This window comes from Taudactylus pleione, unplaced genomic scaffold (assembly GCF_031769625.1).
Source record: "Taudactylus pleione unplaced genomic scaffold, aTauple2 ptg000184l, whole genome shotgun sequence".
Lineage (NCBI taxonomy): Eukaryota > Metazoa > Chordata > Amphibia > Anura > Myobatrachidae > Taudactylus > Taudactylus pleione.
Window position 1 is genome coordinate 3,022,441 of NW_028284586.1, and position 15,926 is coordinate 3,038,366.

Consider the following 15,926-nt stretch of genomic DNA (forward strand, 5'->3'; position numbering starts at 1 on the left):
TGGTCTGTCATGTGGTTTCCCAGCAGACCACATGACAGATTAGAAAAAAAAAAACTTTTTTTTTTTTGTCTAAACTTTCTTGTGCTCTGCTGGGGAGCACACATGTCCGACCAGCCTCCGGAGCCTGAGGACGGAGCAGAGCGCCGGAGGGACTCGTCGGGGGACCTGCACACGCAGATACAGGTAAGTTTCACCTGCTATTCGCCACCTCACAGTGGCAAATAGTAACTGCATCAAATTCCGAAAATTTATAATTTTCGGAATTTGATGAATACCACAATTTCCACATCCCCATACTAATGTACTAATGTATGGGGAGTGTGGAAATTAACGCAGGGGAACTTAGCAAGGAGATATCTGTGATATCTCCTGTGCTAAGTGGCTACATGAATACCAAAATAATGTTATTTAGGGAAAATGTCCTTAAAAACGTTATTTTAGTGTTGATGAATAGGCCCCTAAGGGTTGATTTGGGCTGATAGAGTAAAATAGCATTTTGCATGCAGGTACACCCCCAGTCACACAGAACATAGGGATGCCGCATATCATTGTAAACAGTAAAAGCTGCTTGTGTGTCCCGTATGCATAGCTGTGCGGATAAGATGCATTTGAAGGTTAAAAGTCACACGAAAAAAGAAAACAGCTACCGAGTCTCACTGCTGTCACGCTTTATGTAATGTGACTTGTAGCACACAGAGGATAGACGTATGTACACACATCTGTATGTATTCTATTATAACCTCCCAGTTCCTAAGTGTGTACATGTAGATGGGTCTCATATCAGTTCATCACCTATCAATTCATATAAAGCCACAGCAGCCACCTCAGACCTAACTATGCTGACAGTGATGTAACACAGAGACACAATAATGTCACCACTTATTGCCATATTATGGAATATAGCTCATTATACCGTCCAGGTGATTACTAAGTGTGGCTATAACGGCCCTAGTAATCCCCGGTGGGCCCCAGTGCACAAGAGCTTGAGACACAAGATGACTGAACGGTCCCCCCTATTACCCTGGCCACAAGCATTTTGGATATGGGAGACACAACCTGTACAGTATCTCATATCTTCCTGTATCTTTCTGGTCATTGTCTTTTATTTCTTTTCTTGCTTTACCTACTATTCTGTCTGTGGCAGTTTCTCTTTTTTTCCATTGTCTATGCCAGCCTATCTACCATCCCCTCTCTGTGTCAGCCTCTCTACCCATCCTGTATGTGCCAGCCTCTCTACCCATTGCCTATTTGTGCCAGCCTCTCTACCCATCCTGCTTGTGCCAGCCTTTCTACCCATTGTCCGTCTGTACCAGCCTCTCTACCTATTCCCAGTCTCTGCCAGACTCTCTGCCCATGCTCAGTCTACTAGGTTCTCTGCCCATGCTGAGTGTGCCAGCCTCTGCCCATTCCATGTTATTTTGGAAATGGGAGATGTCTTTATAGGTCCTGATTTTGAGGAGTTAATTGATATTAGAGCACTGGTAATTGATCAAGTGATTAGTTGCTCTAAGTCAGCAGTTCCATTGTGTCAATTAGCGTATTAGACATTCCACCATGTAGCATACAGATGTGCCCTCATACACTATTGCTTCAGATGTGCCAAATTGCCCTTTTCTGCGGGACAGGTCTCGTCTTACTTGGCTTGCGCTGTGCGTCTCTTTCATAGGTTTTTTACCTGAAAATGCATTATAGTCGCAAAGATGTGAGAACCCGCTTCCCGATACTGCACAGACTAATTTGATATGCGACGCTTGTATATCTGTGTGTGTCTGTGTCTGTATATAAGTGCTACAGTGCAGCGGCCGCGGCTTTCTTCCATGCCAGGGCCTGTTGTGGTTCCTATACAGATTCAGTCGCACACAGATATAAGCGTCACATATAAAATAAATCAGTGCAGTCTCCTGGAATGTTTTGTCATTTTTTGAGCGAAAACATTTTTAAGAAAATCCTTGGCGCACACAGAGTAGCACAGGACCTGGCGTCTCACGCCGCATGGCATATTGAGGCTAGGTGTATGATGACACATCTGTATGTTAATACTTAAGGTGCATACACAGGTAACGATTTTGTAACCAACGCTCTGCTGTCAGATTTTCCCTTGAAAAAGTGAACGATTTTTTGAAGTGTAATGAACGATTTTGAATAATGTTCTTCCCTTAATGAAAATTGTCATGTTGGACAAATCTGAAATGGACGATGAACAATAACTATAAGCGCATTTGTGATTATCGGTCATCGTTATAAACGAAATGATATTTTTGAACGATTTAACGATAATGACGTCATTATCGACAAATCGATCAAAAAATCGCTACGTGTGTAAGCACCTTTAGTCCGTTGTGGCATTGTGTGTTATACAATTTCATTATGAAGGAAAAGGAAATGTGACACTTGGGATATAGGAGCTCATTCAGACCCGCTCGCAAGTTGTGGTCGCTCACTTGCAAAAAGGGGCCGGATATTTAGTGCTCGCACTGCGTCGCGTAAGAACGCCCACTATGTTTTAGCGAGCTATGGCAAATTGCCCTCGCAAGTGTCTAATGATGCCCCCTTGCCACTTGCAACACACGTCATCTCCGGGAAATGAAGGATTAATCGGGACCATCGTGAGCCATCGGAGCTGCTCGCAGCCCTTGGGGTTGCCTTAACCTGCCGCAAGCACAGCGATCAGCGCTGGCTGTAATACATGCAGGTGACGTGTACAATGACGCTACTTTGCTAATTATGCACACCCTTTAAACGGCGTTTTGGCGGACACGCCTGCGTTCGCACATCCACTCCTCCGTTCACAAGCACCTTCCCCTGTTACCTCCCACAAACAGCACTATCTGTCACTCAAAGCAGCGACTTGATAGTGGCTTACGAGCTACCAAAATCAGATTGCAACGAATGGCTTGCGCACACGCACTGTGAATTATACGCAAGCGCAGATGGGCGAAAATCGCTCAGGGCGAGCGATTGCGCCTTAGCGAGCAGGTCTGAATCAGGTCCATAGTCAGTCTCACGGCTGACGGGATGCCCGCGGTCTAAATACTGGCGGTGGAATACCAACAGCAGTCAGGATCCCGAATCGAAAATACAGACCATCGGCATCCCGAAGGTAAGTATGGGGGGTTCGGGGGAGGGTTAGGCACTAGGGGGAGGGTTAGGTTTAAGGTGCAGGGAGGAGGGGTTAGGTTCAGGCACTAGGGGGAAGGTTAGGATTAGGCACCACAAACAGAGGGTTAGGGTAGGGAGAGGAGAAGGGTTTTCATACCAACCAACAGGTGTCAGTATGTTAACCCTGTCGGGATTCCGGTGTTGAGAATCTGACCTCCGGGATCCCGACTGCTGGCAATCCATACCGGACACGTGACGCTTTAATTGTTCTGATGAATGCTTGGTTGGTTGGTTGGTATACGGCCACTGGTGATTTAACTTAAGGTGGGTCTGATTCCAGGAATGGATGATGATGATGATTTTGTGTAATCTAATCATAGGTCATCACTTCATACCAGCAGTAATTACATGTAACAGTGCTTATGAATGTAAGGTGACTCCCTTAGAACCAATTGCCAATTTGCATATTTATTTTGGCCTGGCATATTTTTACATTGTATTTCCAGAGAACACATGTGCCAAGCTACAATATGGCATAATGTCCATTCCTGCATTCACTTTCAGTAAGGGGGAAAATCCTATATTTTTAGAATGCCAAAAATTTAGTACAGGACAGACCACTTATCTTCAGGCTAACAATGATATGCATGGGCAGTGTAATCACTTGTCTAGCGTGGTCCCATGAGACGTGACCACACCAGTTGGGACTTTGTTTGACACAGTCGCATCTGATGTGACAGTGTCAGAGGAGCCTCCCGGCGGCTGCTGTATACTAATCTTCCAGCAGACACCTGGCTCAGTCCACCCAACAGACCCCTCAGTTACCATAAATCCTCCCCTCTTCCTCCTTCCAGCCTAAAAGCATCACCCACCCCCTGGTGCTGGAGATATCATTTAGTTACCCTGCTTTCACGTCATTTATCCATACTGTGATGCAATATTTCTGGACGCTACAAGTCAGAGTGTAGGATAAGGACACAAACAGTACAACGTAATAAGGGTCTCTGACTGCACTTCCTAATCACCATGCTGTGCTGCCTATTCCTAATCTGAGGGTCCCCTCCCTGAGAATATAGAGATTCACTAGTAAATGGGAAAATGTGGCGCTGATTACAAGTATTTTCCCTGGTCATTGCTTTCTATCAGGGAGCAGCGATGCTGGGAAATAATGCTATTGGCATCAGGGCTGTCTTATAGCAGTGTGGGCCCTGGGCAAAGCAATTCCCTGGGTCCCCTTACCCACCCATGATATGGTATTATTGCAGCAATAATCCCCGTCATAGGCCATTATTCAATTTGATGGCGAAAAGTCAGAGGTCGGACTTTTCGTCATCATCGCCATTTTATGCAGGGATAAAGTATCTGGCGTGTGGCGGCTTATCCCCGCATTAAATTAGGAATCAGCGAAAACAGGTGCCAGCGGAAAGGTAAGTATCGAAAAAATCCTGGGAATTTTCGAGAATTCATCCTGGCACCCCCCTAAAGATGTCCTGACTTGGGGGATCACTATGGGTCCCCCCGTTTTTGCCTGCTGAAGGAAATGGGGGGTTTTAATAGCCGCGGCAGGTGCATAAATGCGGCTTTAGAAGAAGGGGTGAAAAATAGCATTTAGGTTTTGTTTTTTTTAAATAACTATTTTAATGAAATTTGGTGTACATGAAAATGGGTGCAAACATATTTTTAAGTCCATAAAGTCACTTTTTAAAAATTCTTCAAAAATGCACCTGCCTCTATCACCCGCAATGAAGAAAACACCTGCCGCATATTTGAAAAACCCTCTGGAATAAATTTCGCTACTTTAGGATTTTGTCCCCCATATTTATTTATTTTTTTAACCCCAAAATTAAACTTAATTTTTTGGGGTGTCCGATTTTTTTTAAAAACATTTTTTTTGACACACATTACAGGAGTGTAGGCTATTTTTTTTTTATGCCTGCACCCCTAAACCCTAATTCTGCATTTTTCTTCGCCATGTATTACATGGTGAAAACTTAATCCCATTTTTTTACAAGGATTTTTCGCACCTGCAAAAAGTCTTTGTAATTGAATACGGGTATAATTAACAGGCGAAAATGACATCACGGTTTTTCGCCTCAAATTGGATTTGGCCCATAGTGAGATTTTATCCAGCTATAGGATTGCGCAGTGATTTGATTTATGCTGCGCAGCTCAGCCCTTATCTTTGCGGAGCAAGTGGCGACACCCCAGATACATTACTCTACCCCCCAGATACATCACTATACTCCCCAGATACATCACTATACACCCCAGATACATAACTATACCCTCCCAGATACATTACTATACCCCCCCAGATACATTACTCTACCCCCCAGATACATCACTATACACCCCAGATACATCACTATACACCCCAGATACATTACTATACCCCCCCAGATACATTACTCTACCCCCCAGATACATTACTATACACCCCAGATACATCACTATACACCCCAGATACATTACTATTACCCCCCAAGATACATCACTATTACCCCCCAAGATACATCACTATACCACCCCAGATACATCACTATACCCCCAGATACATCACTATACCCCCCAGATACATCACTATACACCCCAGATACATCACTATACATCCCCAGATACATCACTATACACCCCAGATACATCACTATACACCCCCAGATACATCACTATACCCCCCAGATACATTACTATACACCCCAGATACATCACTATACACCCCAGATACATCACTATACCCCCCAGATACATTACTCTACACCCCAGATACATTACTATACACCCCCAGATACATTACTCTACACCCCAGATACATTACTATACCCCCCCAGATACATTACTCTACACCCCAGATACATCACTATACCCCCCAGATACATTACTCTACACCCCAGATACATTACTATACACCCCCAGATACATCACTATACACCCCCAGATACATTACTCTACCCCTCAGATACATTACTATACACCCCAGATACATTACTCTACACCCCAGATACATTACTCTACACCCCAGATACATTACTGTACTCCCCCAGATACATCACTTTACCCTCCAGATATATTACTATACCCCTCAGATACATTACTATACACCCCCAGATACATCACTATACACCCACAGATACATCACTCTACACCCCAGATACATTACTCTACCCCCCCAGATACATTACTCTACCCCCCAGATACATCACTATACACCCCAGATACATCACTATACACCCCAGATACATTACTATTACCCCCCAAGATACATTACTATTACCCCCCAAGATACATCACTATACCACCCCAGATACATCACTATACCCCCAGATACATCACTATACCCCCCAGATACATCACTATACACCCCAGATACATCACTATACATCCACAGATACATCACTATACACCCCCAGATACATCACTATACCCCCCAGATACATTGCTATACACCCCAGATACATCACTCTACACCCCAGATACATTACTCTACACCCCAGATACATCACTATACACCCCCAGATACATCACTATACACCCCAGATACATTACTATACCCCCCCAGATACATTACTCTACACCCCAGATACATTACTCTACACCCCAGATACATTACTATACCCCCCCAGATACATTACTCTACACCCCAGATACATCACTATACCCCCCAGATACATTACTCTACACCCCAGATACATTACTATACACCCCCAGATACATTACTATACACCCCCAGATACATCACTATACACCCCAGAAACATCACTATACACCCCCAGATACATTACTCTACCCCTCAGATACATTACTATACACCCCAGATACATCACTATACACCCACAGATACATCACTATATCCCCCATATACATCACTATACACCCCAGATTCATCACTATACACCCCAGATTCATCACTATACACCCCCAGATACATCACTATACACCCCAGATACATTACTATTACCCCCCAAGATACATCACTATATATCCCCAGATACATCACTATATACCCCCAGATACATCACTATACCCCCCAGATACATCACTATACCCCCCATATACATCACTATACACCCCAGATACATCACTATACACCCCCAGATACATCACTATACACCCCCAGATACATTACTATTCCCCCCAAGATAAATCACTATACCCCCCCAGATACAACACTATACATCCCCAGATACATCACTATACACCCCCAGATACATCACTATACACCCCCAGATACATTACTCTACACCCCAGATACAATACTATACACCCCAGATACATCACTATACCCTCCAGATACGTCACTATATCCCACAGATACATTACTATACCCCCCAGATACATTACTATACCCCCCAGATACATCAATATACACCCCAGATATATCACTATACACCCCAGATACATCACTATACACCCCAGATACATCACTATACACCCCCAGATACATTACTGTACCCGCCAGATACATCATTATACACCCCCAAATACATTACTATACCCCCCAGATACATTACTGTACATTCCAGATACATCACTATACCCCCCAGATACATCACTATACACCCCCAGATACATCACTATACACCCCAAATACATTACTATACCCCCGAGATACATTACTATACTCCACAGATACATCACTATACACCCCAAAAACATTACTATACCTTGCCAGATACATCACTATACACCCCCAGATACATCACTATACACCACAGATACATTACTCTACCCCTCAGATACATTACTATACACCCCAGATACATCACTATACCCCCCAGATACATTACTCTACACCCCAGATAGATCACTATACTCCCCAGATACATTACTGTACTCCCCCAGATACATCACTATACCCTCCAGATATATTACTATACCCCCCAGATACATTACTATACACCCCCAGATACATCACTATACACCCCCAGATACATCACTATATCCCCCAGATACATCACTATACACCCCAGATACATCACTATACACCCCCAGATACATCACTACATCACTATACACCCCAGATACATTACTATTCCCCCCCAGATACATCACTATACCCCCCCAGATACAACACTATACATCCCCAGATACATTACTATACCCCCCCAGATACATTACTCTACCCCCCAGATACATTACTATACACCCCAGATACATCACTATACACCCCAGATACATTACTATTACCCCCCAAGATACATCACTATTACCCCCCAAGATACATCACTATACCACCCCAGATACATCACTATACCCCCAGATACATCACTATACCCCCCAGATACATCACTATACTCCCCAGATACATCACTATACATCCCCAGATACATCACTATACACCCCAGATACATCACTATACACCCCCAGATACATCACTATACCCCCCAGATACATTACTATACACCCCAGATACATCACTATACACCCCAGATACATCACTATACCCCCCAGATACATTACTCTACACCCCAGATACATTACTATACACCCCCAGATACATTACTCTACACCCCAGATACATTACTATACCCCCCCAGATACATTACTCTACACCCCAGATACATCACTATACCCCCCAGATACATTACTCTACACCCCAGATACATTACTATACACCCCCAGATACATCACTATACACCCCCAGATACATCACTATACACCCCCAGATACATTACTCTACCCCTCAGATACATTACTATACACCCCAGATACATTACTCTACACCCCAGATACATTACTCTACACCCCAGATACATTACTGTACTCCCCCAGATACATCACTTTACCCTCCAGATATATTACTATACCCCTCAGATACATTACTATACACCCCCAGATACATCACTATACACCCACAGATACATCACTCTACACCCCAGATACATTACTCTACCCCCCCAGATACATAACTCTACCCCCCAGATACATCACTATACACCCCAGATACATCACTATACACCCCAGATACATTACTATTACCCCCCAAGATACATTACTATTACCCCCCAAGATACATCACTATACCACCCCAGATACATCACTATACCCCCAGATACATCACTATACCCCCCAGATACATCACTATACACCCCAGATACATCACTATACATCCACAGATACATCACTATACACCCCCAGATACATCACTATACCCCCCAGATACATTGCTATACACCCCAGATACATCACTCTACACCCCAGATACATTACTCTACACCCCAGATACATCACTATACACCCCCAGATACATCACTATACACCCCAGATACATTACTATACCCCCCCAGATACATTACTCTACACCCCAGATACATTACTCTACACCCCAGATACATTACTATACCCCCCCAGATACATTACTCTACACCCCAGATACATCACTATACCCCCCAGATACATTACTCTACACCCCAGATACATTACTATACACCCCCAGATACATTACTATACACCCCCAGATACATCACTATACACCCCAGAAACATCACTATACACCCCCAGATACATTACTCTACCCCTCAGATACATTACTATACACCCCAGATACATCACTATACACCCACAGATACATCACTATATCCCCCATATACATCACTATACACCCCAGATTCATCACTATACACCCCAGATTCATCACTATACACCCCCAGATACATCACTATACACCCCAGATACATTACTATTACCCCCCAAGATACATCACTATATATCCCCAGATACATCACTATATACCCCCAGATACATCACTATACCCCCCAGATACATCACTATACCCCCCATATACATCACTATACACCCCAGATACATCACTATACACCCCCAGATACATCACTATACACCCCCAGATACATTACTATTCCCCCCAAGATAAATCACTATACCCCCCCAGATACAACACTATACATCCCCAGATACATCACTATACACCCCCAGATACATCACTATACACCCCCAGATACATTACTCTACACCCCAGATACAATACTATACACCCCAGATACATCACTATACCCTCCAGATACGTCACTATATCCCACAGATACATTACTATACCCCCCAGATACATTACTATACCCCCCAGATACATCAATATACACCCCAGATATATCACTATACACCCCAGATACATCACTATACACCCCAGATACATCACTATACACCCCCAGATACATTACTGTACCCGCCAGATACATCATTATACACCCCCAAATACATTACTATACCCCCCAGATACATTACTGTACATTCCAGATACATCACTATACCCCCCAGATACATCACTATACACCCCCAGATACATCACTATACACCCCAAATACATTACTATACCCCCGAGATACATTACTATACTCCACAGATACATCACTATACACCCCAAAAACATTACTATACCTTGCCAGATACATCACTATACACCCCCAGATACATCACTATACACCACAGATACATTACTCTACCCCTCAGATACATTACTATACACCCCAGATACATCACTATACCCCCCAGATACATTACTCTACACCCCAGATAGATCACTATTCTCCCCAGATACATTACTGTACTCCCCCAGATACATCACTATACCCTCCAGATATATTACTATACCCCCCAGATACATTACTATACACCCCCAGATACATCACTATACACCCCCAGATACATCACTATATCCCCCAGATACATCACTATACACCCCAGATACATCACTATACACCCCCAGATACATCACTACATCACTATACACCCCAGATACATTACTATTCCCCCCCAGATACATCACTATACCCCCCCAGATACAACACTATACATCCCCAGATACATTACTATTCCCCCCCAGATACATCACTATACCCCCCCAGATACAACACTATACATCCCCAGATACATCACTATACACCCCCAGATACATCACTCTACACCCCAGATACATCACTATACCCTCCAGATATATTACTATACCCCCCAGATACATCACTATACACCCCAGATACATCACTATTCCCCCCCAGATACATCACTATACCCCCCCAGATACAACACTATACATCCCCAGATACATCACTATACACCCCCAGATACATCACTATACATCCCCAGATACATCACTCTACACCCCAGATACATCACTCTACACCCCAGATACATCACTCTACACCCCAGATACATCACTATACCCTCCAGATACGTCACTATACCCCCCCAGATACATCAATATACACCCCAGATATATCACTATACACCCCAGATACATCACTATACACCCCAGATACATCACTATACAACCCCAGATACATTACTATACCCGCCAGATACATCACTATACCCCCCCAGATACATCACTATACATCCCCAGATACATCACTATATACCCCCAGATACATCAATATACACCCCCAGATACATCACTATATCCCCCATATACATCACTATACACCCCAGATACATCACTATACACCCCCAGATACATCACTATACACCCCCAGATACATTACTATTCCCCCCCAGATACATCACTACACCCCCCCAGATACAACACTATACATCCCCAGATACATCACTATACACCCCCAGATACATCACTATACACCCCCAGATACATTACTCTACACCCCAGATACATTACTATACACCCCAGATACATCACTATACCCTCCAGATACGTCACTATATCCCACAGATACATTACTATACCCCCCAGATACATTACTATATCCCCCAGATACATCAATATACACCCCAGATATATCACTATACACCCCAGATACATCACTATACACCCCAGATACATCACTATACACCCCCAGATACATTACTATACCCGCCAGATACATCATTATACACCCCCAAATACATTACTATACCCCCCAGATACATTACTGTACATTCCAGATACATCACTATACCCCCCAGATACATCACTATACACCCCCAGATACATCACTATACACCCCAAATACATTACTATACCCCCGAGATACATTACTATACTCCACAGATACATCACTATACACCCCAAAAACATTACTATACCTTGCCAGATGCATCACTATACACCCCCAGATACATCACTATACACCCCAGATACATCACTATACATCCCTAGATACATTATTATACCCCCCAGATACATCACTATACACCCCAGATACATCACTATACCCCCCAGATACATTACTATACACCCCAAATACATTACTATACTCCCCAGATACATCACTATACCCCCCAGATACATCACTATACACCCCAAAAACATTACTATACCCCACAGATACATCACTATACACCCCCAGATACATTACTATACCCCCCAGATACATCACTATACACCCCAAAAACATTACTATACCCCCCAGATACATCACTATACCCCTCAGATACATTACTGTAGCCCCCAGATAAATTACTATTTACCCCAGATACATTACTATACACCCCCAGATCAGAGCCGTAACTAGACTCTTGGTGCCTTGTGCCAGAGAGAGCATTGGCATTTAAATAGGGAAATAAGATGGTGCACTTGAAAAAAGGCCATGGCCTCATGGGGAAGGGCTAGGGAAGAGATAGGGGAGGGCAGGAGATGCTGGGGGTAAAAGATGAGGAAGCTACAAGTGAGAATGATAATAAATAGGAAAATTGACAGGCCTAACAGCGCCCTCTGCCCTGTGGTGCCCTGTGCCAGGGCACAGGTCGCACCACCTTAGTTATGGCCCTGCCCCAGATACATTGCTATACACCCCCAGAAACATTACTATACTCCCCAGAAACATTACTATGCCCCCCAGATACATTACTATAAACCCGATACATCACTATACTCCCCCAGATACATTACTATACCCCCCAGATACATTACTGTACCCCCCCAGAAACATTACTATACCCCCAGATACAACTATAAACCCCCCCAGAAACATTACTATACCCCCCAGATACATTACTATATCCCCCCAGATACATTGCTGTACCCCCCAGAAACATTACTATACCCCCCAGAAATATTACTATACCCCCCAGATACATTACTATACACCCCAGATACATCACTATACACCCCCAGATATATTTCTGTACCCCCCAGAAACATTACTATACACCCCCAGATACATCACCAAACACCCCAGATACATTACTATAGCCCCCAGATACATTACTATACACCCCCAGATACATTACTATACACCCCAGATACATTACTATACCCCTAAACACACCTCTCCCACCTGATACATTACCCTCCGAACCCACCACACCCCCCAGAAAGTATGTGTAAACCCCCCTGATACATTTCACCTCCCCCCATATAATAGAAGTGTACACCCCCACCTAACATGGATACAGAGCCATCCTTACCTGTGATTGCAGCATTGTAGGTGGCTGTTCCCTCACACACCGGAAGCTGTCAGGACTCTGCAGGGAGATCCCCCAGGAGAAGGATAGCTAGCCCGGGCAGGGAGGGACGGGGACTCGGACAGACCAGGCAGAGCATGAGGGGGCGGGGACACGGGGAGGGACAAGGAACGTAATTCAGCAGCTGCAGTGCAGATAGGAGATCATCTGCAGATAGGAGAAGGATGGACAGACCTGGCAGCTGCAGCACAGCACAGACTAAAGCCACGTTCTCCTCTGCTTTGCTCTTCTATGAGAAGGGGGCCCGTCCCGCAGTTGCTATGCTAGCCAGTAGTTACAGTGACTGACGGGGCCCGAAGCGCACCACTTATTTTATTACCAAACTACTTTGAGACGTCTGCGGGCCAGGTACATTAGTACAGCAGTACCCCCCTGATGGTCACCCTGGGGGAAAGATCGGAATACAGTGCTCCGGCGGCCGGCTTTTATAAATATCAAAAATTTACCAACTGGCCGCGGCTGCAGACATCTGACGGGGTCACGCTGGGTACACCCTGCACGGCTGATCAGGAGAGATTAATTCCATTAGCCGCTGATCATAAAGGTGTGTACCCAGCTTATTTCACATACACAATGTTTACACATGATACACAACTTAAATATATATACAATGTAGCTGGTATGAAACGGTCATTACCAGCAGTATAGCCGTTTATAAAATTAATGAAACGTTGTTACCAGTAAAACTTGGTGGTTTTATTAACTAATATGCATATTTGTTAATAAAATGATACTGAATCAGGAATAAGTAGTTATCATTTACATCATTTCATTATATAAAAATCAACAATTATGGGGACAGTTTTGGAGCATTAAGAAAAGAAATGTAGCAACAAGTGACCTTCATTATGGCAGCTCATATGTTACATGTTTCTTACAATGCAACATTTTATCCAATTATATCATACGTAAGAAAGATAATAAGCACAGGTAGTCCCTATTGTACTCTGATACTTATGACAGTTAATACTCAAGCACCTATAATCCCTCAATTAGACAAGTAGTCCCTATAATACTTAAGTACCAAATATTGATTATATAGTAACATTTTAAAGATAAAGTGTTGTCAATGTAAAATAATGAATTGAATATAACAACTCTCCAACTACACTTTGTGCCTCTGATACTGCTGCGGTTCTACAACTGCCCCATACTAAGAATCGTTTTACCTGATAAAACCTCCTTCCCCTCTCTACCTGGTCTTGGCTGATCTCCATCAAATTCTTCAGCCTCTCTCGCTGCGCTCTTCCTCTTCTTTGCCAGAGACTCCCCCGATCTGTGTTTTCTCTTCCTGCTTTTCTTTACTCTCCTCTTCTCTTGACCATCTTCAGGACATGGCTTCTTCGCTTTTGGCTCCATATTGCTCCTCTTTCTGCTCCTCTTCCCTCCTGCCATCTTCTCTTTCTTCTGTGGCGGCTCCAAAGTCTGCTTATTGCTCCTTTTCCCTCCTGCCATCTTCTCTTTCCTCTGTGCCGGCTCCATGGTCTCCTTATTGCTCCTGTTTCTGCTACTCTTACTTCCTACTGTCTTCTCTTTCTTCTGCGCTGGGTCCTGCTTCTCCCCACTGGGCTCCGTCTTCTGCACCAACGTCAGTTGGATCTTCTAACTGCCGCTCCCAACTTTGAAAGTAAACAACTCTGTTGCCATGACTACAGGTGCATGAGGTCAGGCCATGGTTTCATGTGATGTCACCTGCTTGCTGCTCTCTCAAATACACTGTAATGTATATATTATCCATGAGGATACGTGTTTGATTGGTAGAGAAATTTGTGGATGGAAAGTTTTTTTTTTTTTAGTATTTTGCAGTCAGTGTAAGTCGCACATTATTTATGCCTTACCGGAAGTGCTTCCCATGATCATATTCCTACTTTATTTTTATATTTTTATAACTTGCAATAGTGGAATATAGGCCAAAATGTACATATATTATAAATTGTAACTAATTTTCCAGGATAATGAAACAATGAAAAATGAATTAGCAAAACCTGCAGTAACACAGTGAAAGTTGTATTGGAGAGGTTGTGGCTATTCTTAAGGAGGTACCAAGAATGATAATGTTTATTGATATTCATAAGTGTCTCACCTCTCATGTAAAAAACTAGTCATATACCCCATGGGGGATGCATGCCAAATTCATAGACAATAGACCAATTTGTCAGGTGATTGATGGATTAAAATTATTTGCCATATATGGAGGATCAAGAGACATATTTCTAACTTATAGTAGCTCTATGATCCTGGTTCTTCCCAGGCTCAGGTACAGAGGTGGATTGACCGTAGGCCTCACTGGGAGTTTTTCCATAGGCCGTCAGCCCCATGGCACCATTGGGTCACATAGTGCATCTTTTAAAAACGCTTGTTTCTTGTTTGTTTATTTTTCATACATCTTTTCATTGAACATTTTAAAAAAAGAAACAGAA

The 15,926-nt window shown here is 43.5% G+C and overlaps 1 protein-coding gene across 1 annotated transcript in view; it reads right to left on the bottom strand.

Moving 5' to 3' along the window:
* Positions 1-14,988, bottom strand: part of LOC148519701 (protein kinase C delta type-like) — a 43,972-nt gene extending 28,984 nt beyond the window's left edge. The window contains exon 1 of the mRNA XM_088476195.1: positions 14,676-14,988. Within this exon, the coding sequence (XP_088332321.1) occupies positions 14,676-14,988 (313 nt within the window). The remainder of the gene's footprint in view (positions 1-14,675) is intronic.
* Positions 14,989-15,926: the final 938 nt, after the last annotated feature.